This window comes from Biomphalaria glabrata, chromosome 2, assembly GCF_947242115.1.
Source record: "Biomphalaria glabrata chromosome 2, xgBioGlab47.1, whole genome shotgun sequence".
Classification (NCBI taxonomy): Eukaryota; Metazoa; Mollusca; class Gastropoda; family Planorbidae; genus Biomphalaria; species Biomphalaria glabrata.
Window position 1 is genome coordinate 14,673,252 of NC_074712.1, and position 27,507 is coordinate 14,700,758.

General features: G+C 38.8%; 1 protein-coding gene across 2 annotated transcripts in view; it reads right to left on the minus strand.

Moving 5' to 3' along the window:
• LOC106059821 (cadherin EGF LAG seven-pass G-type receptor 1-like) overlaps nt 1-27,507 on the minus strand; it is a 134,813-nt gene that overhangs the window by 1,543 nt on the left and 105,763 nt on the right. For both annotated transcript variants that reach the window (XM_056019243.1, XM_056019244.1), the window contains exon 26: nt 17,634-17,747. In XM_056019243.1, coding sequence (XP_055875218.1) covers nt 17,634-17,747 — 114 coding nt within the window. The remainder of the gene's footprint in view (nt 1-17,633; nt 17,748-27,507) is intronic.

Below are 27,507 nucleotides of genomic sequence, written 5' to 3' on the forward strand. Positions count from 1 at the left end.
CACTACTAGTCACTACATCTCTAAACAATGTCAGGGCTGCCAGGTCATGAGCGTGCGATTCAACATCTCGCCATGAAGGTGTTAGGTTCGAACTTGGCCCGACGACATACTCGCCCGTCCTTGCTTGGGACAAGACGTAATATTAAGACGTGCTAATAAGATTTAATAATAAGATGTAATAATAAGATGCAATGACAAGACGTAATAAGGAGATCTAATGATAGGATCTAATAATAAGCTGTAAAAATAACATTGCCTTATAGATGGCAAGGTCTGAAAGGATACAATAATAAAATGTAATGATAGAGATACTATGCAACAGTAAGACGTATTGCCTTATGCTGGGTAGGCTGAAGATGAAGATTGGGATTTTGAATTTCGAAATTTTTAGGTCACCCGTAAGTCCCCCCAATTAATGGGTACCTGAATTTAGTTGGGGAAAATAAAGGCGGTTGGTCGTTGTGCTGGCCACATGACACCCTGCTCGTTAACCTTTAGACAAAGAACCAGAAACAGATCGCAAGGTCTGAAAGGGAACTGTACTATAAGGTTTCATATCTACCCATGCCATGTGTCCGCGTCAGATATCCCCAGTAAACTTTTCTAAATCTTTAATCTCAAACAAACTTTTTGGATTTCATCAAAACGTGTCAATTTTCTTAGAGGCTTTTTTTTTATTCTTCTTCTTGCTTCGTTTCTTTTATTTCTTTCCTTTCTATTGGGCTCTATGTTTTTAAGAAAGAAAAAAAAAACACGTGTATTTGTTGCCATAACTCGCCCAAGACCTGTCATTCACAAGGTGACCTTGGGTTCAAATGTCCAACTCCATTTTCTGTTTCATTAATGCAACTCGCATCTCCCGCGTTCTGCAACGGGGGCAGTTGTTCGCGCAATTCACATCTGGATACCAAAAAAAAAAAAAGTGTTACCCCTCCCCCATTTTTTTCTTTCACTTTTCTTATATTTTCTGTAGTGTGTGCGAAAGACCAGTGTGTGTGTGTGTGTGTGTTGGATATACGCGCTATGAAAGGGAGACACAGTGTCTTGCAAGACATAAAAGAATGTACAAATTAATCTGATAGGAGCCACTGTAGTTCTTGACATATCACATAAATGCAGAAAACTTATTTCGTATTTCTTAATCAAAACATTTTTTTCTGCCCCTCTCTTTTCTCTCTCTCTTTCTCTCTCTCTCTACATTCTTCCATACATTTTTTTGTATAGTTTTTTTTTTTCAATGGCGGACAACCAGCACAGGACCTGAGATTGTGATCCGGGGAGGATAAAGGGAGGGAGAGGGGGGGCAGGTCAGACAAACAGGACAGCGGTCATAAAACAGGATTTCCCATTCCTCCCTCCCCCCCCCCCCCCCACCTCTTGCAACTCTTGGCCTCGTCCGTCTAACGGTTTAATTGATTCTTCCGGACACCCATATGATCCAGCCTTTTCATGCCCACTGGCCGCATAAAGAGTGCTCCATATTTATCCATGGATCTTGAAAATTACTCCCTTAACGGGGAGGCAACATTAGATCCATGATGTCAACAAAACGCTGGATCGTCTGCTATTCGTATCTAAAAATTCTTTACATTTTAGAGATTACCTACCCTTCGCCTTCCCCTTCCCAGCAACCTTGCAACCATTTCCCCCCCCCCCCCCAATAGAATGGAGAAGTCAAATAAAACGGCTTCGATTTTATCCATTGGCTCGATTATTTGAAATTTGAATTTAGGTTCAAATCCATCGGGGAGCTTTACACTCATTGCACATTGCAGTAAAAAGTTTTTAGTTTACACTTTGACTTTACATAGGCCTATACGTTCATTAAAGCAATGAGAAAGAAAAAAGAAAAGAGAGCAATATAAACAAATGCGGTGGTGATATGATGGAAGCTTATGAAAAAAGATTGAAAATGAAAAAGAATAAGATTGGGAGAACATTTTAAATAAACTGATAAAAAAAAACAACAACAGTCTGAGACAAATAATTATTAGGCTAACAAGAGCCTTATGTTTAATTCACTACCGTATAACTCATCAATATGAATCTAGAATCTAAAAAAAAAACAAAAAAACAAATAGTGATTGTGTTACCATACAAACTCAGAGACTGTTCCTGGCTGAGTATACAAAAGAAATATTGCAAATGGCTACTAAGGAAAAACAACAACCTTTTCACTAAGCCATTAAGTTGGACTAAAAATGTCTTTTTTACTACGAGAGATCTTACAAGAGAAACATTTTTACACGCGTTTTTTCTAGCATTTTATTTAATGAAATCATACCGGATGTTGTACACCAGTGATGCCCAAAATACGACCCGAGGGTTAGATCCGGCCCGCGACGGGAATCCATACGGCCGGCATAAACGTTGGCACAAAGTTCAGAAAAATATTTGTTACCTTTGTTACGTTTTCTACTGAAACATTCTGTACATTTATAAAATGGGAGAGAGAAGAAACTAAAAGTGGACTTAACCCTTAAAGTGCTGAGCTCTTTTATAATGAGTGCATACACAATTCTGATGTTTAGAGGCTAAACTACCACACGCGTCTTAAGGGTTAAGAATCTACCAGGAAAAGGGATAGGATCTTTTCCCTAAAGAAAAGCCGCTATTAGGTTTGTGTCACACTCAGATCTCGAAAAAGAGAAACTATTATTTTTTCACCATGCGATGCAGCTTGAAAAGTTTAGGTGCAACGGCTACTTTTGGTTTTCTAACAGCAAACCATTCAATTTATAAAATTAATTATGCAAGCGATTGTTTCATAAAAAATACACCAATTCTAAAACAATTACGTAAATGCTACAATATGTCAACAAAGAAGGGCTATATTTAGGATTCTATTAATATCACAAAGTCAAATATATTTATAAAATGTACAAGAAATGTTCACAACAAATATAAATATTAATTAAAGGTGCTTTTTCTGGTCAACTAGCTGCTAAAATTAAAAGAAAACATTTACGTTTGTTTAAAAAGGCTAAGAAAGCACTTTGCATCTAAATATAACGCACATTTTTTTTAAAATGGACTTTTTATGCAGCGACTTTCGTGCAGTAGCGTGACAAGCAGCGGCAAAACTTGGTACTAATCAGCTTCCTCAAAATTTTTAAAATAGTCAGAGTTTATTTATTTTTTGTTTAGTGACCACATAAGGATAAAAGACGCTTATTTTTGTGCGTTTTGTTTGCCGTCGGTCTGTCTGCCACGTTTAGATCTCAAAAACAACAACTCTAAAAGCTATTGAAAATCTGATTTAACCTTTAATGTTCCTTCCAAAACATCTCAAAATTTTAAGTATCTATAATAGATTGTTCCTGGTGTTTTTGTGAAAAGAAAAATCAATGCCAACCAATGTTTGTTTGCTCTTCTAACCTATATTGCATTTAATTTCCATGCTTAAACGTTGCACAAACACAAAAATTATGTCAAATTACTTTATCTTTTTTCAAAAATATCGACAATAGGTTGTCCAGGATTTTAAAATAAGAAAGTCCCGGGCATGCTTCTCTGCCTCATAGTGGCGCCTGGTTGGAAACGATCGTAAGAAGAAACGATTAGGCTAAAGGGTAGCAAAACAAGACTCCCGTGGGGGTGCCTAAGGGGGTGCGAGAGTATCCTCATTGCACTGTGCGGAGTTGTAAAAATGCTCCCACAACCTTGTCACAATCCAGGCGCCGTTAATCAAGGGGCCGTTACATAAATGGTGTGTCCTGCACGGTTAGCCTAGTATAGAAAAGGAAAATGGCAGGGGTCCCGGTGCACGCGGTCTCTGGCCACAAGTCTGACACTCCGTCAGACAGAACAGTGTACACTGTTCTCATTCAGGCCGGTGAAAGGGAGCTCTTGTTCACTTTTGCTGGCTTAGAGTTCCAAGAGCCGAAGGCTCAACTCTACCTGACAGTTTCAAGAAGAAAAATAAGAAAGTAATTTACTAGAAAAGATTATTGAAAATCACTTTCTAGACTTACTTTACAGTTAATTTTCTTGCCGAAACATAAACAAAAGTAAAGAATGTTCCGGATTTTGTTTTGAAAAAGAAATCGACTACATTACTTTAATTTTCTTACAAATCGTCGACAAAAATGTTCCGAATTTTTGAATTTTTTAATGAAAAATCTACTAACGCCAAATAACTGTTTGAAATCCCTCTTCTAATAAATAAAACAGATAATCTTCTTCTCATTTATGAAAATTGGTTGTTCCGGATTTTTAAAATAAAAAATGATTTAACTCTATGTAAAATCGCACTTCTCTCCTACACGACATTTAATTTTCTAGCTATAACGTTAGAAAATCTAATTATCGTTAAAATTATTTCCGATTTTTAACTTCCCAACACCAAAGTAGGGTTTGAAAATCTCTCCACAAGGCTATGGTACGGCTAATTTTCATACGAGACCATCCCAAAAATTTAATTTACGGTATTAGATTTATCTGGGATTCTTATTTTCTCTCCCTATATATACAAACACCAGGAACAATCTATTATAGAAACTTAAAACGAAAAGGAAATTAAATTTGAATCAGATTTTCAATAGCTTCAATCTTTTTTTATCAATATTAATATGACGGACAGACAGACTGACAGACTAAAAGCACAAAAAATAATGCGTTTTAATCCTTATATATATATATATATATATATATATATATGCTAAAATAACTCGGTGCACCAATGTCTATGAACCCTCGAGAGACTGCTTGTATTAATAAACACATTTTTAGTCTCACTAGGCAGTGTGACGTAGTGGATTTTTTTCCTTTGACATCATATGTAGTTAATTCTTTAAATGAAATGCTAATAGAACTCACTCGGTGCACCAATGTCTATGAACGCTCGACAACCTGCCAGTATTGATGACATTTTTTAGTCTTATAAGGTTATTGTGACGTAATGGATTTTTTTTCCTTTGATGTAATATGTAGTTAATTCTTTAAATGAAATGCTAAAATAACTTGGTGCACCAATGTCTTTGAAACCTCGAGATTCTGCTCGTATTGATAAGACAATTTCAGTCTCACTAGGCAGTGTAGCGTAGTGGATTTTTTTCCTTTGACGTCATTGGAGTTAATTCTTTAAATGAAATGCTAAAAGAACTCACTCGGTGCACCAATGTCTATGAACTCTCGACAACCTTCTCGTATTGATGACATTTTTTAGTCTAACTAGTCTCGTGGATTTTTTTTCATTGACGTCATATGGAATAATTTCTTCAAATGAAATGCTAAAACAACTCAGAATAGTAATGTTTATTAAACCTCGTAATCTGACTTGTATTTTAAAAAAAACCACATAAAAGCTAGATTTAAGTCTAATCTAGATTTTTTACACTACAACTAAATTCTTTTTACACTAGAGCTACATTTTTTTACACTAGATCTAGATTATTTTTACACTACAGCTAGATTTTTAAAACTAGATTTAGATTTATATTTTAATTAAAATCATTGTAGATTCTAGATCTAGAATTTCTAGGTCTAGTTTAGAACGTTTGTTGTTTGACATGTTTCGGATGTTCCTTCTGAGTTGAAGATGTTTACTTCCTAGTCCAAACCTCCCGTAGGACGACGGGGGATGGGAGCGGGCAGGATTTGAACCTGGGACAATTTTTTTATTTTGCATTTATTCAGAATAATGTGGCCGCGGACAGCACGCAACTGCACGAAAGTCGCTGAATAAAAAGTCGATAAAAAAAAAGTGCGTGACTTTTACGTACAATGTGAATTTTTAGCCTTTATAAACAAACATAAACGTTTTCTTTTAAAGCAGCTAGTTGACAAGAAAAAACACAGTGAATTAATATTTAAACTTGTTGTAAGCATTTCTTATACATTTTCATTTGCATATAATAAGAATAAGTGATAGTGAAAATAAACACAATAGACAATATTCCATGTACATATTATTAACATTATCTCCCTTACATTTATGTAGTGTTGTAGTAGTGGTATATTTTTTTTTTTTTACGAATTATTAATTTTATAAACTAAACTATTGGCTTTTTAGAAAACAAAACGTAGCAGTTGTGCCTAAACTTTACAAGCCACAACCCATTGTAAATAAAAAAAAAATATTTCTCTTCTAGTTTTTGAGATCCGAGTGTGACAGACGGACATTTTACACAAACCTAATAGCGGCTTTTCCCCTTACAGAGGCCGCTAAAACAAAATGGAAAAAAAAAATCACTTTACAATAATGGGAAATTGACCAGCGAATTAGTAAAAAAGTATTACAGTAATAAACATCATTTCTAAACTTTCTTATCATGAGAATGATAAATAAAGTTAGTAACACTTTTTAATGAGTCCGTTCTATTATTTCATATTTTTATTTTGTTTTATTTAAAAAAATCATCATTATAAAACGTGTAGAATTAAGACAGTTATAGAGCAAAGTGGATGCATTTAGAGATTAAGTAATTAATTTGGTTTTGACGAAGTCTTTGCCTGGGTAAGTTAATCTGGTCATGCAAGTGTGTCATAGTAAGGGTAGATCTCCATGGGGCAGTCTGTGAAATATTTGTCCACTCACGATTTGGGACAATGGAAATGTTTGATTGGGACAGTGGAAATGTTTGATTGGGACAATGGAAATGTTTGATTGGGACAGAGGAAATGTTTGATTGGGACAGTGGAAATGTTTGATTGGGACAGAGGAAATGTTTGATTGGGACAGAGGAAATGTTTGATTGGGACAGTGGAAATGTTTGATTGGGACAGTGGAAATGTTTGATTGGGACAGTGGAAATGTTTGATTGGGACAGTGGAAATGTTTGATTGGGACAGAGGAAATGTTTGATTGGGACAGTGGAAATGTTTGATTGGGACAGTGGAAATGTTTGATTGGGACAGTGGAAATGTTTGATTTGGACAGTGGAAATGTTTGATTGGGACAGTGGAAATGTTTGATTGGGACAGTGGAAATGTTTGATTGGGACAGTGGAAATGTTTGATTGGGACAGTGGAAATGTTTGATTGGGACAGTGGAAATGTTTGATTGGGACAGTGGAAATGTTTGATTGGGACAGTGGAAATGTTTGATTGGGACAGTGGAAATGTTTGATTGGGACAGTGGAAATGTTTGATTGGGACAATGGAAGCGTCGTTCAGGTTTAAACTTCTTTTTTTTTTTAATTTCTTACTTGATTTTTTAAATGAACTAATTCCTAATACTTACATACAATGCAATTTTAAGCCAACGAATTTAAATAATATGTAATTACATCAGTAGGGCTGTCTAAGAGAGATAGAGAGATAAAGAGGGAGAGAGAGAGAGAGAGAGAGAGTATATTATGACTATATTTACTTACATTTTAGCTAGCATCCGATGTAGTATATTAAAATCTATACAGGTACTAGCATTTCTCCCCGACAAACAACCGTTGATATTTCCCCCTGGCATATACAAATATATTGTTTGTTTTTTTTACTGGAAGTTCCCATCATTTTTATTTTTTCTTTTATTTTATTTCTTTACATTTCCTATAAAACGGTCCCCATTTTAACGCCCCCCCCCCCCAAAAAAAAAAAAAAAAAAAAACAACAAACAAACAAAAAAACAACAACACTTTTAGTCTGCGAATTCTAAAATCTGTTATAATATTCTCTCGCTGACACACATATACTTATGGCCCTTTAATTCTAGTATTGTTTCTATTTTTAGCTTTCATTACATTGTATTTTAGACTCTCTTGATCTTTCTCTCTCCATTGATGATAATTCTATTTTCAAAAATCAAGTAAATTGATCTCTTCTCTCTCTCTCTCTTATGAGTGAGTCCACCAGTGTGTCCTAACGTGAGTGTAAAGCTATCACAAGAGGGGAAAGTTGTGGGTTAATGAGGAGAGGGAGGACACGCTAGGTGAAGGGAGAGGTTTGGCGTGGACCAATGATCTTCGTTACCGGGGAGAACTCTTTTAAAACAAATACATTTGTCGTAGGGTCCGCGCAGCCGAGAATAAGAGAGCAAGTGTGGCGTTATTTGTCACAGATACCCATCAGGCCATTCCCGTCCGGGATTGATCGCTTTCGTCTGCTCACGTGGGTCCCCACAGAAATCTTGTCTCAGACCAAGAACCGGAAGTGACAACCATCATGATCACTATCAACAAAAAAACAGCACCATTTCTCTCCCCCCCTTTCCTCTACCCTGCTTCCACCACCAGCATCAACGCCAACATCTCCCTCTTTCTCTCCCCGCCTCCTTGTCTATTTTCCCTTGTGCAGGCCGCCATCTTAAAACCGGTTGAAAATCCCGGTTTGTTTTTTCAAGCCGGGGAGAGAAAGTTAGCGGGATAATGTAATTAAATAAATTGAAAACTCTTGTCGCATGGGTTGGGAGACAAACGGCCCTGCCGGGCCAAGTGCCAGAAAGGTCGTGTTCTCCTTCTGCGCTGTGATGGCCCCCCGAAAACGAGGGGGAAAAAAAAAGGAAACTTCTTTTTTTTTTTCTTGTCCCGGAAAGATAGAAACTTGTGTTAACAAGAGTCGCTGAATGAAGATGGCGGGGATTTCATCGTCTGCCCTGCAACTTGTCATCGTGTTTGTACACATCTTTAGATCAGAATGCGGGTCTCAGTGCGTGTGTGGGAGTGACTGTACGTGTGTGAGAGTGAGTGGGTCTGTGTGTGTGGGCTTGGGAGCTCGTTTAGTAAAAATATATGTGAGAGTGTCTTTAAAGATGAAATGAAAAGACTGGTTCTGATCATAGATAAACTTCTAGAACATTCGACAATTTTGTTTTATATTTTGTTTCGTTTTAATTTCTTTCCTATACAGAATTTTAGTTCTGACTTAAATTGAGTACAAAAGACAATACCCAAAGACCTTAAAATTCATATCAAAGTTATAATCATCTATAAGGAGTGATTTTTAGTTCATATCCCCCACCAGTCCTTCTTCTTTACCAAAAAAAAATGAATTGAGCGTTTTTGAAATGGACGATCTTTGAAGTGAGCGGTCTCGTGGTGTCCTTATCTGATTGAAAACTGTTCGATCTGTCAAGATTCAACTAAGGCTTAACGATCTCATTAAGGTCAGAGAACATACAGGGTCGTTCATCAAATACATATGAAGCCCAGGGGCGTAGCTGAAAGAAATATGAAAGGCAGCGTACAATCAGGGGCGGCAGAAAGCGGCCCCCCTGAGGTCAGAAATATTACAGGGCTTCGATTATATAGATTTTCTAATCGGATTTCAGACATGTATTATGTGGATGTTATGTGGATGTTACACATTTTATAAGTGCCCTGGCACCCCTGACAGTCTATCAATTAACACATTAAGTAGATAAGAGCACGTAATGCTAATAATTTGGTGGCGCGGTGGCTGAGTGGTTAGGCGCTTGGCTTCTGAACCTGGCTTCCTGGATTCGAATCTTGATGAAGACTGGGATTTTAAACTTCGAGATTTTTAGGGCGCCCCTGAGTTCAGCCAACTGTGATGAGTACTTGACATTAGTTGGGGAAAAGTAAAGGCCGTTGGTTGTCTTGCTGGCGAAATGACATGCTCGTTTACCTTAGGCCTCAAAAACAGGTGACCTTCACATCATCTGTCTTATAGACCACAAGGTCTGAAAGGGGAACTTTACTTTTTTTGATGCCAATAGATAAACGTGTAATAGTGAACAACAACTGATTACGTATCAAAGGTTTAATGATATGACATCACACGAATGATAGCTATACATAACGATTAGATCTAGAGTAGTTAATATAAAATATTAACTACTATTTTCAGTGATCTTGTTTTATGTACAAACATATCTAACATAAGTAAAATGAAGGCAAAACCTTAGTCACACTGTTAGCGATACACTCCTGGCTCACACTGCACACAACCAAACACAGCCCATGCACAACAACCAAGTATGGCCCATACAATAACAACAGTCTACGCTCAAGTCAAGCTTGACTTAAACACGGTCCCACTCTGAGTCTCTATACAATAAAAAATATTGACTTCCTTGTTATCACCACTCCACAGCACTGTAAGGACAACCGATTTGGAGCAATGAACAAATTGACATTTTGGTGATTATTTACAACACAATGGAAGAAACTCTGGCAACAAGATGAGATCTCAATTGAAACGTTGAAAAGGAAGGAGGTAAAGTTTAATGAAAGTGTTCAGTAAGGTGTCCCCGCATCCGTGTTCAATAAGGTGCCCCCGCATCCGTGTTCAATAAGGTGTCCCCGCATCAGTGTTCAATAAGGTGTCCCAGCATCAGTGTTCAATAAGGTGTCCCCGCATTCGTGTTCAATAAGATGGCCCCGCATCAGTGTTCAATAAGGTGTCCCCGCATCCGTGTTCAATAAGGTGTCCCCGCATCAGTGTTCAATAAGGTGTCCCCGCATCAGTGGTCAATAAGGTGTCCCCGCATCAGTGTTCAATAAGGTGTCCCCGCATCCGTGTTCAATAAGGTATCCCCGCATCTGTGTTCAATAAGGTGTCCCCGCATCAGTGTTCAATAAGGTGTCCCCGCATCAGTGGTCAATAAGGTGTCCCCGCATCAGTGTTCAATAAGGTGTCCCCGCATCCGTGTTCAATAAGGTATCCCCGCATCTGTGTTCAATAAGGTGTCCCCGCATCAGTGTTCAATAAGGTATCCCCGCATCTGTGTTCAATAAGGTATCCCCGCATCTGTGTTCAATAAGGTGTCCCCGCATTCGTGTTTAATAAGATGTCCCCTCATCAGTGTTCAATAAGGTGTCCCCGCATCCGTGTTCAATAAGGTGTCCCCGCATCAGTGTTCAATAAGGTGTCCCAGCATCAGTGTTCAATAAGGTGTCCCCTCATCCGTGTTCAATAAGGTGTCCCCGCATCCGTGTTCATTAAGGTATCCCCGCATCTGTGTTCAATAAGGTGTCCCCGCATCCGTGTTCAATTAATAGTTTATAAATCAAAGCTTAACAAAGCATTAGAGTTTATTAAGATATTTTTACAAATCAAGGACATAAAATCAAAATGCCATTCACCTTAGATCAATATAAGAACACGTATTGACGTTATTGTATCTCCTAACTCAACTCTTACAAGACAATTAAAATAAAACCATAATGAAACGAGAACATTGCTCATCACACAGGAATATTCGAACTTGACTAGAACTGAACCTAAACTAATTTCACTAAGATAAACTCTAGGTCAGAATATCGACGTAAAGAAGCACTAACATATGACTCTATACAGATGATATGCAGGTAATTCTCGATAGAACTACGAGACCGGAAAGGGGGGTGGGTGTCGGATTACCGAAAATGTTGGATTACCAAAGGATAGCAGTATATTATGAAGTGTCGGACTATCAATATAGCAGGCAAAGAAAACATCTGAGTTAGTAGATGTACAATTCAAGGAGCAACTCCGCAATAAAGTAACAAAACGAAATTAGATCAGATGCGTTCCTATTGGAAGTCAAACATCATCCTGGAGGGTACAGTAAAGAGATTGCTAAGAAAGGGTCGTCCAAAGGGTCGTCGTCCAAAGGAAAGGGTCGTCCAAAGGAAAGGGTCGTCCAAAGGAAAGGGTCGTCCAAAGGAAAGGGTCGTCCAAAGGAAAGGGTCGTCCAAAGGAAAGGGTCGTCGTCCAAAGGAAAGGGTCGTTCAAAGGAAAGGGTCGTCCAAAGGAAAGGGTCGTCGTTCAAAGGAAAGGGTCGTCCAAAGGAAAGGGTCGTCGTCCAAAGGAAAGGGTCGTTCAAAGGAAAGGGTCGTCCAAAGGAAAGGGTCGTCGTTCAAAGGAAAGGGTCGTTCAAAGGAAAGGGTCGTCCAAAGGAAAGGGTCGTTCAAAGGAAAGGGTCGTCGTTCAAAGGAAAGGGTCGTCGTCCAAAGGAAAGGGTCGTTCAAAGGAAAGGGTCGTCGTCCAAAGGAAAGGGTCGTTCAAAGGAAAGGGTCGTCGTCCAAAGGAAAGGGTCGTCGTTCAAAGGAAAGGGTCGTCGTCCAAAGGAAAGGGTCGTCCAAAGGAAAGGGTCGTCGTTCAAAGGAAAGGGTCGTCGTCCAAAGGAAAGGGTCGTTCAAAGGAAAGGGTCGTCGTCCAAAGGAAAGGGTCGTTCAAAGGAAAGGGTCGTCGTCCAAAGGAAAGGGTCGTCGTTCAAAGGAAAGGGTCGTCCAAAGGAAAGGGACGTCCAAAGGAAAGGGTCGTCGTTCAAAGGAAAGGGTCGTCCAAAGGAAAGGGTCGTTCAAAGGAAAGGGTCGTCCAAAGGAAAGGGTCGTTCAAAGGAAAGGGTCGTCCAAAGGAAAGGGTCGTCGTTCAAAGGAAAGGGTCGTCGTTCAAAGGAAAGGGTCGTTCAAAGGAAAGGGTCGTCCAAAGGAAAGGGTCGTCCAAAGGAAAGGGTCGTCCAAAGGAAAGGGTCGTCCAAAGGGTCGTCGTCCAAAGGAAAGGGTCGTCCAAAGGAAAGGGTCGTCCAAAGGAAAGGGTCGTCCAAAGGAAAGGGTCGTTCAAAGGAAAGGGTCGTCCAAAGGAAAGGGTCGTCGTTCAAAGGAAAGGGTCGTCCAAAGGAAAGGGTCGTTCAAAGGAAAGGGTCGTCCAAAGGAAAGGGTCGTCCAAAGGAAAGGGTCGTCCAAAGGAAAGGGTCGTCCAAAGGGTCGTCGTCCAAAGGAAAGGGTCGTCCAAAGGAAAGGGTCGTCCAAAGGAAAGGGTCGTCCAAAGGAAAGGGTCGTCCAAAGGAAAGGGTCGTCCAAAGGAAAGGGTCGTCCAAAGGAAAGGGTCGTCCAAAGTGTCGTCGTCCAAAGGAAAGGGTCGTCCAAAGGGTCGTCGTCCAAAGGAAAGGGTCGTCCAAAGGAAAGGGTCGTCCAAAGGAAAGGGTCGTTCAAAGGAAAGGGTCGTCCAAAGGAAAGGGTCGTCGTTCAAAGGAAAGGGTCGTCCAAAGGAAAGGGTCGTCCAAAGGAAAGGGTCGTCCAAAGGAAAGGGTCGTCCAAAGGAAAGGGTCGTCCAAAGGAAAGCTGGTAGGACCAAAGGAAAGGGTCGTCCAAAGGAAAGGGTCGTCCAAAGGAAAGGGTCGTCCGAAGGAAAGCTGGTAGGACCAAAGGAAAGGGTCGTCCAAAGGAAAGCTGGTAGGACCAAAGGAAAGGGTCGTCCAAAGGAAAGCTGGTAGGACCAAAGGAAAGGGTCGTCCAAAGGAAAGGGTCGTCCAAAGGAAAGGGTCGTCCGAAGGAAAGCTGGTAGGACCAAAGGAAAGGGTCGTCCAAAGGAAAGGGTCGTCCAAAGGAAAGGGTCGTCCAAAGGAAAGGGTCGTCCAAAGGAAAGGGTCGTCCAAAGGAAAGCTGGTAGGACCAAAGGAAAGGGTCGTCCAAAGGAAAGCTGGTAGGACCAAAGGAAAGGGTCGTCCAAAGGAAAGGGTCGTCCAAAGGAAAGGGTCGTCCAAAGGAAAGCTGGTAGGACCAAAGGAAAGGGTCGTCCAAAGGAAAGGGTCGTCCAAAGGAAAGGGTCGTCCGAAGGAAAGCTGGTAGGACCAAAGGAAAGGGTCGTCCAAAGGAAAGGGTCGTCCGAAGGAAAGGGTCGTCCAAAGGAAAGGGTCGTCCAAAGGAAAGGGTCGTCCGAAGGAAAGGGTCGTCCGAAGGAAAGGGTCGTCCAAAGGAAAGGGTCGTCCAAAGGAAAGGGTCGTCCAAAGGAAAGCTGGTAGGACCAAAGGAAAGGGTCGTCCAAAGGAAAGGGTCGTCCAAAGGAAAGCTGGTAGGACCAAAGGAAAGGGTCGTCCAAAGGAAAGCTGGTAGGACCAAAGGAAAGGGTCGTCCAAAGGAAAGGGTCGTCCAAAGGAAAGGGTCGTCCGAAGGAAAGCTGGTAGGACCAAAGGAAAGGGTCGTCCAAAGGAAAGCTGGTAGGACCAAAGGAAAGGGTCGTCCAAAGGAAAGCTGGTAGGACCAAAGGAAAGGGTCGTCCAAAGGAAAGGGTCGTCCAAAGGAAAGGGTCGTCCAAAGGAAAGGGTCGTCCAAAGGAAAGCTGGTAGGACCAAAGGAAAGGGTCGTCCAAAGGAAAGGGTCGTCCAAAGGAAAGGGTCGTCCGAAGGAAAGCTGGTAGGACCAAAGGAAAGGGTCGTCCAAAGGAAAGCTGGTAGGACCAAAGGAAAGGGTCGTCCAAAGGAAAGCTGGTAGGACCAAAGGAAAGGGTCGTCCAAAGGAAAGGGTCGTCCAAAGGAAAGGGTCGTCCGAAGGAAAGCTGGTAGGACCAAAGGAAAGGGTCGTCCAAAGGAAAGGGTCGTCCAAAGGAAAGGGTCGTCCAAAGGAAAGGGTCGTCCAAAGGAAAGGGTCGTCCAAAGGAAAGCTGGTAGGACCAAAGGAAAGGGTCGTCCAAAGGAAAGCTGGTAGGACCAAAGGAAAGGGTCGTCCAAAGGAAAGGGTCGTCCAAAGGAAAGGGTCGTCCAAAGGAAAGCTGGTAGGACCAAAGGAAAGGGTCGTCCAAAGGAAAGGGTCGTCCAAAGGAAAGGGTCGTCCGAAGGAAAGCTGGTAGGACCAAAGGAAAGGGTCGTCCAAAGGAAAGGGTCGTCCGAAGGAAAGGGTCGTCCAAAGGAAAGGGTCGTCCAAAGGAAAGGGTCGTCCGAAGGAAAGGGTCGTCCGAAGGAAAGGGTCGTCCAAAGGAAAGGGTCGTCCAAAGGAAAGGGTCGTCCAAAGGAAAGCTGGTAGGACCAAAGGAAAGGGTCGTCCAAAGGAAAGCTGGTAGGACCAAAGGAAAGGGTCGTCCAAAGGAAAGGGTCGTCCAAAGGAAAGGGTCGTCCAAAGGAAAGCTGGTAGGACCAAAGGAAAGGGTCGTCCAAAGGAAAGGGTCGTCCAAAGGAAAGGGTCGTCCGAAGGAAAGGGTCGTCCAAAGGAAAGGGTCGTCCAAAGGAAAGGGTCGTCCAAAGGAAAGGGTCGTCCGAAGGAAAGCTGGTAGGACCAAAGGAAAGGGTCGTCCAAAGGAAAGGGTCGTCCGAAGGAAAGGGTCGTCCAAAGGAAAGGGTCGTCCAAAGGAAAGGGTCGTCCGAAGGAAAGCTGGTTGGACCAAAGTGAATAAATAGATTGGCCTCTCTCTTAATTAGAGAAGGGATTTAGCTACGTGAAACGTCACAGCACAACTACGTGCAAGTCAAAGGTTTTATGATGATACTGAACAATTGAATTTCTGTACGACGTTATACTCTTCTTTTTAGACGGAACGTCAGTATATTATAATATAAGATAAGATGAGATGAGAAAAGTATTTCTACTAAAAAGTTAACCAAAGCCAAACCATACAAACGTTCGCATGTTTCTCAAGTCAAGCTGACTAGCTTTGGTTCCTTTTCAATCAATATAAATAATAAAGATAATAAGACTCACAAAGAATCATGTATCCAAGTGTTTACTATTATGTAGTACTTCTTATCTTAAAGGAAAAAGATAAAGCTAAGATAAAAATATCTCAGAAAAGAAAACAAAATATTGCCTTTCCGTGTCAAACATTTCAAACAAAGCCAAAAAATTAAATTAAAAATCTTCCGATGAACCCGAAGTTTTGTGTTTCCCTAAAAAAAACAATAATCTGGTGTTTTGGGAGATTTATAATGTTTGTGTTTGATGAGACCAGCCATAAAGTTTAGTATCATTGGACAGTCTGGGACATCGAAATAAAATGTCATTTCCATGTGTCACTAGAGTCCACATGTTTGGACAGTTCTGGGGCTCCAGCACCTTTCACGCCCCCCCCCCTTTTTTTTCCCTTTGTAATTTCCAAGAGACAAGGGAGGGGGGGGGGAACTAAAAACTTTCGGCTCCACTAACTCGTATTGAACTCATTAATTCTGACCCCTCCCTACCCCCTTCACCCCATCTTCTTGTTGACTTAAACTACTCCCTGGTACCATCAGCCGTCGACCGGAAGGAATTTAATATTCAAATGTATTTTTTACTCTCCCTCTCACGTGACGGCTTCGTCAATATTTGATTTCAAAACTTGCCAGATTTTTCCATCTTTTTTTTTTTTTTTTTCTACATCCATTCTTCGCAATTGCCAAGATGACGTGAGCAAATTGTGGAAAGAGATTGGGGCAACTGTGAAAATCTGGGAGAACTTTATATTTGAACAAAAGATTCATTTGTAACTCTTGGATAACTTTTAATCTCCAATAGTAGTTTTACTCAATTTCCCCCCGTCCCTTTCTTTTGATTGTATCATTGTGTTTTCCGCGTTCATAAGATCTAAACATTTGAGAAAATTAAGGGCTAAAAAAAAATTGTTTTCATTTCTTTGAATAATGAGCATTGGTTTAATTGAAAAAGTAATTAAAGGGGCTAATGAGAAGATCTTAACATAATTCTGTCCAGTATTAAAGTAAGTAGGCTATATAGCAACTAATCCTTAAGCCTTGAAGTGTACAACTTTAAACTAATAGAGTCGACGGTCTATTTCAATTCTCTTTTTCTATGTTACAGTTAGTTTCCAGCCGCTTTCCTCTAAAATTTCAACGGATTTATCTGCATCAGCTGTTACAAAATATGCAGGTCACAAGTGGGTCTACATACTCCATTGAGATACTACCTCCATCCTTAGTTTTGGCCTCAATGGCAATACCTTATAATAGAGCATTTCAACTTAAGTTCACAAAATGTTATTTTGTGTTGAACGTCCTAAATTTAAGTTAGACGCATCAAAATATAAAACATATTGATATAAATTTAAAATCATTGTTTTCAAACAAATTTATAATTTCCATTTCCAACATTATAGTTCTAGACTCTTTCCTTTATTTCTAGATTTTTTCACAAACATCTCCGCTATGCATGTGTAAACATATTTAGATCTACGATCAGTATCTCTATTTTACAATACATGTAACACAATTATGGGTTTTGAAAGTGTTATGATATTGCATCGATATGAAACCAAAATATGTGGCAGATTTAAATATGTGAATAATAGGAAATGTTTGTGTGAGAGTGAAAGAAAGAGACAAAGAGAGAGTTTGAGAGAGAGAGAGGGTGAGAGAAAGAGAGAGAGAGTAAAAGACAGAGTGTGAGAGAGAGGGGGGGGGAGAGAGAGAGAGAGGGTGAGAGAAACAGATAGAAAGAGATAGAGAAAGAGAGACAGAAAAAGAGAACTAGAGAGAAAGAGAAAGAAATAGAGTTACTTTGTCATGCCATTTGTTTAAACGTTTGCTATTGTTAGACAACCACTCGTGATGGGAATGTCAAAAACTCATTTCTCGTTGGATGGTATATAGGTCTCACTAAATAAAACAATAGAATGTCTGTATTTGTACAACAATGTGTTTCTGAATTTTATGTTGAACACGTGTGTCAACCATTTATTTGAGCTTTAGATTCTTTGCTCTCTTTTGCACTATGCCAAAAAATTAGTTTTCCGTACAAAGTGATCTGACAATAACTGGTCCCGAGTTATAAAAGCCAGATGACGGTCAAGACTCAAGCCAATTGGCCAATGAATGGCCTTTAAATCAAAATGAGGTTTAAATGTAGGTGGTCAAAGAAAGCGCTTCAGGGACAACCTTAAAGCTTCTCTAAAGGCGTTCAGCATAGACCCAGCACCTGATAAGAAACACCAACTTAGAGACCCAACATGACACAAGTACTAACTTAGAGACCCAAAGTGACATTCACAATATAATCACACTGATATGGAGGCTCAATCTAGGATAGCATGGTCTATAACTCTGTACTCACCCTGTCTATAAGACTGTTGGAAGCGAATGAATCTAAGGAATGATTGTCTTGGAACTCTAGCCCCTGAAGCTGTAGGGCTCTTCTCTTTTGTCGGCTTTTGATGTAAGCTCTTATCTGGGAACAGACCAGAACAATTAATTAGCATCAGGAACATCTTCTGCTATCAGGTCATACAGAATATACACACACACGAATAACTATATAAACACGCATATACATAATATTCACACACACATATGCACTATATAAACAGACACTTAAACAGAATATACACACATGTACACTAAATAAACACACATAAACTGAATATATACACACACATATACACTATATATATTAAAGTTAATAATTTCAACCAAAGACCAACAATAAAACAAAATCATTTTTGTTTTGTCGAAGTAAAAATTCTAACTATTAATACGATAGACATAAAGACATGATTTATTTTTTTTTTAAAAGTCGGAAACACTTATACCAATTTCTATTTCCCCTTTTCTCCACTATCTATTTTAGACAGCCCCCAACTTTCAGCATCACGTGATGCACTGAGCGTCTTCTGACACCAAATAAATAAACGCTAACGAGCCACGAATATGGCGCAGGCTTCCATCTTATGTTACACGTGCGAGCGTTACACAAAAGGCTTGCGGAAGGATCTCTTCACCTTCCGACCCAAGAACGTCAACTAGCCTTGTCGGCAGACGTGACGAGTAAATAGTCCTCTTCTCACAAACCTGACGCCTGAAGCTCGAAGAGTACAATGCTTTAGGGGAAAGGGGGGGGGGAGGAAGGAAGAAGATGGGTGGAGTAAGACAGCAGTCGGTCCAGCGTAACTGGGACGTCTCTCTGGGAGAGCCTCTAATTGCCGACATGCCGACGGGATACTGTGAGCAGATTAAGTTCTCAAACACCAGGGATCTTTAGCTCTAGTCTCGGCCCTCCCACGTCATTGTCTCAGAGACTTCGTTCCGTTTTTTTATGCCGGAGATGGACACCGCAATAGTAGCGCCATCTGTGTGTTGTGTATCTCTCAAATATTCTATTGTGGCGCCGTCAGAGCCAACTAAAACTTTAACTTCCCTCCCATGCATCACGTTTTTCCCTTCTCCGAAAAATTCATTTTCTCGCACGAAAATAAAGTGAGTGTTGCGCATGCGCGCATAAATCGGGCACGTGACCCATTCTCCCCAATTATAGTCACGTGACTTCTGGCGGCCATATTTCCTAATCCAATTAACGAAAAGGAAAACGGTGAATCTCAGCATCATAACCGATGCTCGGCCAGTGCGAGTCAGCAGATTAAAACGGGGCCATAAAAATAAAATGTTGGCTCTTTATGGCGCGGACATCTTCCTCCTAACTGCCCAGGACAGACGCGCAAACAGGAAAAGTTTGTTTAGAGAAATTGCTCCCTTTCCCGGCCGTGCCATATTGCATCGTTTCCGGTCTGAGTTATTCCTTTTTCTCCTTATTTAGCTGGAGATCTCGCGAGGCCCCGGTCGAGAGGCGGTAATGGGGCCAGTAAGTACCTCAAGACTTCCGGCTGACCGGTGGAGAGCGGACAGTTAACGGCCTCCCCGAAGCAGTCTTATGACTTCTCACTCAGTATTAATCAGACCTAGAGTCGGTCGTCTGCAACGGAAACCGCAATTCAAAAATAAATAAAGAAGGAACGAGAAAAGGTGTGGGGGGGGGGGGTTGCGAGGGAGGGGGAGGAGTAGACAGTAAACGCCAAGGATTAGAAGTATGACCCGTTTGAGAAACAGATGCACTAGAGTGTTGAAACATTCGGATGATCTCGGGACACATTTACCCAAACATAACAAATTTACGACATTACATCATCGTATCGCACAAAGTCGTAAAATGAAAATAATTACATTGTCTTTATTTCTTCACCTTGTTTGTGTTAGTAGTCTTGTAATAGTACTCGATGTACTATTCTTTGTTCTAAGTCATTCTACCTCTGTGGCGAGAATTAGGACATTTGGGCGCAGTGGCCTTTTTGGTGCTGCAGTTTTGGAGCAGGACATTTTGACGGTGAAGGTTTTAGACACACTTTCTGTTTATTTTATTATGATTTTTTTTAAATTCCTCTATAATAGTTTATAAGCCTTTATACATGAGTTCTGGCTGGACATTGGCTAGTGGACACTGGGTGGGTATTTCAAAAACGAAATTCCTAAAATAACTACCTAATTGTCCACATAGTGGAGGCTCTGGTATTACGCACCGTCCTATGTAGAAATCATTAGCTGGACAGCTAATAGAAGAACTTCAATTTGCAAATCTGACAGGACAGACTTCTTGCAATAATGAAATATTACCGAAATGAATAGAAAGAGCTATTGTGTATCACTATCATCTTTTTAAAGGATGATTTGAATTTTCGATAAAATGAATGTTGCTAGTTTATTTTTTTATAAAATGAATGTTGCTAGTTTATTTTTTTATAAAATAAATGTTACTAGTTTATTTTTTTATAATATGAATGTTACTAGTTTATTTTTTTGATAAAATGAATGTTACTAGTTTATTTTTTGATAAAATGAATGTTACTAGTTTATTTTTTGAACAAATGAATGTTACTAGTTTATTTTTTGAACAAATGAATGTTGCTAGTTTATTTTTTGAACAAATGAATGTTGCTAGTTTATTTTTTGAGAAAATGAATGTTACTAGTTTATTTTTTGAACAAATGAATGTTGCTAGTTTATTTTTTGAGAAAATGAATGTTACTAGTTTATTTTTTGAACAAATGAATGTTGCTAGTTTATTTTTTGAACAAATGAATGTTGCTAGTTTATTTTTTGAACAAATGAATGTTGCTAGTTTATTTTTTGAGAAAATAAATGTTACTAGTTTATTTTTTGAACAAATGAATGTTGCTAGTTTATTTTTTGAGAAAATGAATGTTACTAGTTTATTTTTTGAACAAATGAATGTTGCTAGTTTATTTTTTGAACAAATGAATGTTGCTAGTTTATTTTTTGAACAAATGAATGTTGCTAGTTTATTTTTTGAGAAAATAAATGTTACTAGTTTATTTTTTGAACAAATGAATGTTGCTAGTTTATTTTTTGAGAAAATGAATGTTACTAGTTTATTTTTTGAACAAATGAATGTTGCTAGTTTATTTTTTGAACAAATGAATGTTGCTAGTTTATTTTTTGAACAAATGAATGTTGCTAGTTTATTTTTTGAGAAAATGAATGTTACTAGTTTATTTTTTGAACAAATGAATGTTACTAGTTTATTTTTTGAACAAATGAATGATGCTAGTTTATTTTTTGAGAAAATGAATGTTACTAGTTTATTTTTTGAACAAATGAATGTTACTAGTTTATTTTTTGAACAAATGAATGTTGCTAGTTTATTTTTTGAACAAATGAATGTTGCTAGTTTATTTTTTGAGAAAATGAATGTTACTAGTTTATTTTTTGAATAAATGAATGTTGCTAGTTTATTTTTTGAGAAAATGAATGTTACTAGTTTATTTTTTGAACAAATGAATGTTACTAGTTTATTTTTTGAACAAATGAATGTTACTAGTTTATTTTTTGAACAAATGAATGTTGCTAGTTTATTTTTTGAACAAATGAATGTTGCTAGTTTATTTTTTGAGAAAATGAATGTTACTAGTTTATTTTTTGAATAAATGAATGTTGCTAGTTTATTTTTTGAGAAAATGAATGTTACTAGTTTATTTTTTGAACAAATGAATGTTGCTAGTTTATTTTTTGAACAAATGAATGTTGCTAGTTTATTTTTTGAACAAATGAATGTTGCTAGTTTATTTTTTGAACAAATGAATGTTGCTAGTTTATTTTTTGAGAAAATGAATGTTACTAGTTTATTTTTTGAACAAATGAATGTTGCTAGTTTATTTTTTGAGAAAATGAATGTTACTAGTTTATTTTTTGAACAAATGAATGTTGCTAGTTTATTTTTTGAACAAATGAATGTTGCTAGTTTATTTTTTGAGAATATGAATGTTACTAGTTTATTTTTTGAACAAATGAATGTTGCTAGTTTATTTTTTGAACAAATGAATGTTGCTAGTTTATTTTTTGAGAAAATGAATGTTACTAGTTTATGTAGAGAACATTTGTGAATGTTTGTCCATTAAATTTCGACTTTGACTTTGTAATGTATTTATTGTTCTGTCACATGATCATCACAATAATGTATTGGTTCTAACTTCTAATATTGACACAAAACGAAAATGAAACAATTAAATAAAAAAAAACACAAAAAAAAACGATGCAATTTTAGGGTAACGAAAACTGGTTCTTTTAATCCATATCTCCAAATAAAAATTAAAAACTTAATCTGATGTTATCCTGCAATACAACTCCCCTACAATTTACGGAGGGGGCGGGGCTTGTGAGGAGCATGTCAGTATCGTGCTCTCAAGAAAAGGACCTAACATAGTTCTCAACATTTGTTTATAAATTAGTTAAAATATGTATTAATTGATTTTGGGATGTAATGGGAGGGGGGGACTTTATGCTAAATATACTAAAGTATACTGAAAAAAAAGGTTATTGTAAAAGTTTTGTGTTTCTTAACTTGTATTCAGAACTTATCGCGACAAAACGTCCCGCACCAAAGTAGCCAAGCCAAATTATCGCTTAAAAATGGCTACGCCAAAACGTCGCGCAACTCGTCAGCATTCTACTTCAACATATCCTAGAGAAGAAACTAAATGAGAAACTTCAGAAACGGTTTCTAGCTGGCAAATTGAGAAAATGTACTTGGAGTTTAAAGAAGACACGTTCCTTTCGCCTGTAACCACGAAGGGCGACTGCAAAGGTGTATAAAACTATTTTGGGTCACGTCACAGCGGTATGAACACGTCACAGCCGTATGAACACGTCACAGCCGTATGAACACGCCACAGCGGTATGAACACGCCACAGCGGTATGAACACGTCACAGCGGTATGAACACGTCACAGCGGTATGAACACGTCACAGCATTATGAACACGTCACAGGCGTATGAACACGTCACAGCGGTATGAACACGTCACAGCCGTATGAACAATGTTGAACATAAAGATTAATTAAAAACATGTACCCAAACTTCACTTTCCACTTTAATCACGACATTCCAAATAAAATGTTATTCAATCTAAATTAGACCAATTCTAGGAACATATATAAATCCATAAAGAAATAGTACTTAAAAACATATGTTAGTAATGTCGAATGCCAAATAGATCCACAATTAAAGCCCTATATAAAAAAGAAAAAAAAAAAAGCCCTATATCTATATCCAAATTTCAAGGGAGGAAATCAAAAATTGTCATTAAAAGGGAGACAACAAAAGAAACAATATAAATGTTTAAATGCCTATGTTCGCATAAGTGTGTACACACATAGATGTGTATGCACGTTTGATATAAGTTAATATAAAGAACTGGGGTAATGTAGCAAAGCACAAAGGAAACAACCATAAGCAATGTAGACAAAGTGGAAAAAAAAGTGACTACGATGTTTAAAATATTTTAATATCATTTAAGTTTCTACTTTCACTCTTTGATTGTTTCTATTTGATTACGTATCGTTGACATTCTCACCACATATATCTTAAGAACCTTAAATTTCAAAAAATATTCATTATATGCTATTGGAAAAAAATAACGCCATATACAAAGCAATTTAAAACGTTAAAATATTATGACAACCTAAATGTAACTATATGCCTTGATATGTTTTGCAATCATTGTACTTTAAAATGTAACTACTTAATTTGTACGCTTACTAATAAAATATGCCTCTTTTTGTTAATAAAAAAAAAATTTTAAAAAAGCCCAATAAAGAGGCCAATAGCCCAAAAAAAAGAGGCAATGCCCAAAAAGAGGCAAAGAAAAGAGGCAAAGGCCCAAGAATTCCTAGGATGTAAACAGCTCGACAACTGTCAAAAGCTAAAAAGCTGAGGTATCCTAAAAAAAAAAAAAAGCCCTATATCTCAATACTGTAAGAATTTTTTCTTTTTCCTTGATATTTAAGAATATTAATTTATTATCATTAGTAAATATATTATTTTGGCTAATTTTTTGATTGATTCAAGTGTTGTCTTCGACAAGAAATAAGTGTGCAAAGTTTCAACTTCATCCGAGAATGGGAAGTGGGAGAATTAACGTGTTCAACATTTATATATCCGACAGACAGTCAAAGTGACTTGATGCAAGCTTTGTACAAATAATTTTTAAAAAAAGCTTTGAACATCAATTAAAAATAAAGAAATTAAAGTTTCCACACGTGAATCTTGCGTACATTTGTTCAAATTACGTATAAACAAAAATTACGTAACGTTAAATTTATTTTTGCTACATTTTTTTACCATTAAAAAAATGATACTTCAAGTAGAATTTCTCTCGCTGATTAAAACATTAATTTCCTGTTCATTTTGGACTATCCCATAAACTATAATCTCATTTCTATTTGATCCAGTTGTCTTCCCTTTTCTCACATTCTTCCGTTTGAAGTCGAAACATTAGATTTTAATCTAATTGAGATTTTGTGAAAGGAATCGCTCTGTCAAAATTCGACATCATTCAGGGCCGGCTCGAGATGGAAACAAAATAAAAACGGATGGGGCGCTGAGGGAGGCGTTGTTCTTTTTTTTTTTCAATTCTTCTTCTCATTTTTTTTGTTTGGTTCTGACCACCGTGGTTTATGGTGGGCCATTCAGGGCCGAAGACAATGTGCTTTCCAATACCCAGCAGACGACATATGTCTGCGAAGGCTCCGGGAGCAGACGGCCGTGAGTCAGGTCTGCAACGAGCTTTTAATGATAATTGGAAGTGCATTGTCCACTTGGTTGCTTGCAGTACTAGACGGGGGAAAGGGGGGATGAGTGCGAGGGGGTGAGAGGCGTGTCAGAGGCGATATGAAAATGAGCGCGGGGGGGGGGGGCACAGTGAAGTGTTTCCACTTCTTATGTCTAACAACAGAAGTGAGACTTGTTCATTGGAATCAACTTCAGGTCTTTTCATGTTATATCGTTTGGTGTTTTTTTGGGGTCCCAGCCAGCGTTGGTCTTCACTAGTATCAATTTCAGGTCTTTTCATGTTATATCGTTTGGTGTTTTTTTGGGGGTCCCAGCCAGCGTTGGTCTTCACTAGTATCAACTTCAGGTCTTTTCATGTTATATCGTTTGGTGTTTTTTTTGGGGTCCCAGCCAGCGTTGGTCTTCACTAGTATCAACTTCAGGTCTTTTCATGTTATATCGTTTGGTGTTTTTTTGGGGGTCCCAGCCAGCGTTGGTCTTCACTAGTATCAACTTCAGGTCTTTAATGTTATATCGTTTGGTGTTTTTTTGGGGTCCCAGCCAGCGTTGGTCTTCACTAGTATCAACTTCAGGTCTTTTCATGTTATATCGTTTGGTGTTTTTTTGGGGTCCCAGCCAGCGTTGGTCTTCACTAGTATCAACTTCAGGTCTTTTCATGTTATATCGTTTGGTGTTTTTTTTGGGGTCCCAGCCAGCGTTGGTCTTCACTAGTATCAACTTCAGGTCTTTTCATGTTATATCGTTTGGTGTTTTTTTGTGTCCCAGCCAGCGTTGGTCTTCACTAGTATCAAATTCAGGTCTTTTCATGTTATATCGTTTGGTGTTTTTTTGGGGTCCCAGCCAGCGTTGGTCTTCACTAGTATCAACTTCAGGTCTTTTCATGTTATATCGTTTGGTGTTTTTTGGGGGTCCCAGCCAGCGTTGGTCTTCACTAGTATCAACTTCAGGTCTTTTCATGTTATATCGTTTGGTGTTTTTTTGGGGGTCCCAGCCAGCGTTGGTCTTCACTAGTATCAACTTCAGGTCTTTTCATGTTATATCGTTTGGTGTTTTTTTGGGGGTCCCAGCCAGCGTTGGTCTTCACTAGTATCAACTTCAGGTCTTCTCATGTTATATCGTTTGGTGTTTTTTTGGGGGTCCCAGCCAGCGTTGGTCTTCACTAGTATCAACTTCAGGTCTTTTCATGTTATATCGTTTGGTGTTTTTTTGGGGGTCCCAGCCAGCGTTGGTCTTCACTAGTATCAACTTCTTATCTTTCTGGGCTCAATTTTTGCCATGGTCAGCGTTTAATGTTTGCTGGAGTGTTTAATGTGTGTTTCATTTTAGCAAAAGGGCGGGCACAGTCATTCTTTGTCTGCTGCTACCTTTGTTTTGTTTATAGTTCTTTTCAAACATCGCAAGGGCACACAACTCAAGCCAAACAGTCCATAGTCGGTCAACGTTTTTTTTTGTTTTCCAACTCTTGAATACACTTCCCCCCCCCCCCCCCGATCTCTTATCACTGGCTACTTTAACCAAGACCAGCCGTTACGGAAGGCCTCAACACTGACCTGCAACGTTACAGCCTGTGGGCAGTTTAGACCAATAGCTCGTTGCCACGTCTAAAAATTAGTTGAAATATAAATAATAGAAATAGTAAATTCGCATACAAATTGTGAGATTTCTGTACTAAAATTCGACCGCGGGAAAGGGGGGGGGTAAGCTCCAAACAAAACGTTCACTAATGGACCATTTAAATTTCGTAGATGTTTTAATTGGTGGACTGAGCACTTAAAGAGAAGGACGTAATCAATACTTTAGTGGCAGTTAGCCAACAGAATGGATACTGAGAGAAATACTCTCAACACTGGAAACAATGTGGTGGGCAGGTAGAGCCTAAGATCACGATACCCAACACATTGTTCTTTTCTCTAGACCTGCCTGATTTACATAACATTCAAAAAAACTAAGCTAACTATTTCGTGGAAGTCAATCGAAAAGACAAAATGTATGAAGCCTGCCTCACACGTGTTTTTATGTCTAGTCCCGTGAGCTTCATTCTCTCCCCTGCCTCTCTCCCATTTCACACACCCACAAGCGGGACCTCTAAAATATTATGTTTTGTTTGTTAGTCCGCCATCTTGCAAATCCCCCTCCCCCGCACTATTAGGGTGTAGGGTTCGGTGAGGTTGTTGTGGGATAGAGGAGATAAAAAAGAGGGCTTCTACTCCCCCCCCCCCCCAATCAGCTGGTGATATTGAAGTCTCATCAGGATCGAATACAAAAGCAGTGACAAATTAGCTACATGAGCATACGGCTTGCCAAACTGTGAGCCACGCGTCCAGGACAATAGGGGTCCTCGTCTGTCGCCATCTGTCCGTTTAAAGTGTGGGTGCCGCGGCCAGGCATGGAATGATCTGCTTCGCCCGTTTCGGGTGTCCCCCGTGAATGGTGGCAAAAGATTGAGGAAAAAGGGAGGGGGGCGCTGGAAGAGCCTAACAAAACGATGCTATTGTGCCTGTGCACTAGCCAGAAATTGGCCCAAGAAGTGATATTATTATAAGTTTAAAGCCAGCCAAGTGTCCTTCTTAATGCTGAAATCAAGTTCAATCAAACAGAGACGGACAAACTGAACAAGGGGGGAACAGCAAGACCAGAAGAAACCAGCACAGATCAAATAAAAACAAAATCCTTTACAAAAACAAAAACAAAGCTTATCTAAGGGGAAGAACTCCGAACTAACAGCCTGTGCATTGAGATTTAGTTGTGATAAAGTAAATCATAAGCTAATTATATTTCAAGTTGGATCAATTAATTACAACATTATGTTGCAGAAATTTAGAGCCACACTGTCTAGAAGAATCCATCAGCAAAAGGATCTATATTTGATCTATTTGGTAAGATACCTTCGGAGTGGTTATAGTATACTTTCTCCTTCCTCCCCCAGCCCCAAACTCGAAACAATGTGCTTACTATCCAGAGGTAGACACTAATGTGGTTTCTGGCGTGCAAAATCAAAATTTTGAAATGTACTCTTTTTTTTTTCTTTAGTTATCCATGCATTTGTATTAAAGTGAGTCATCACTATTGTGAAT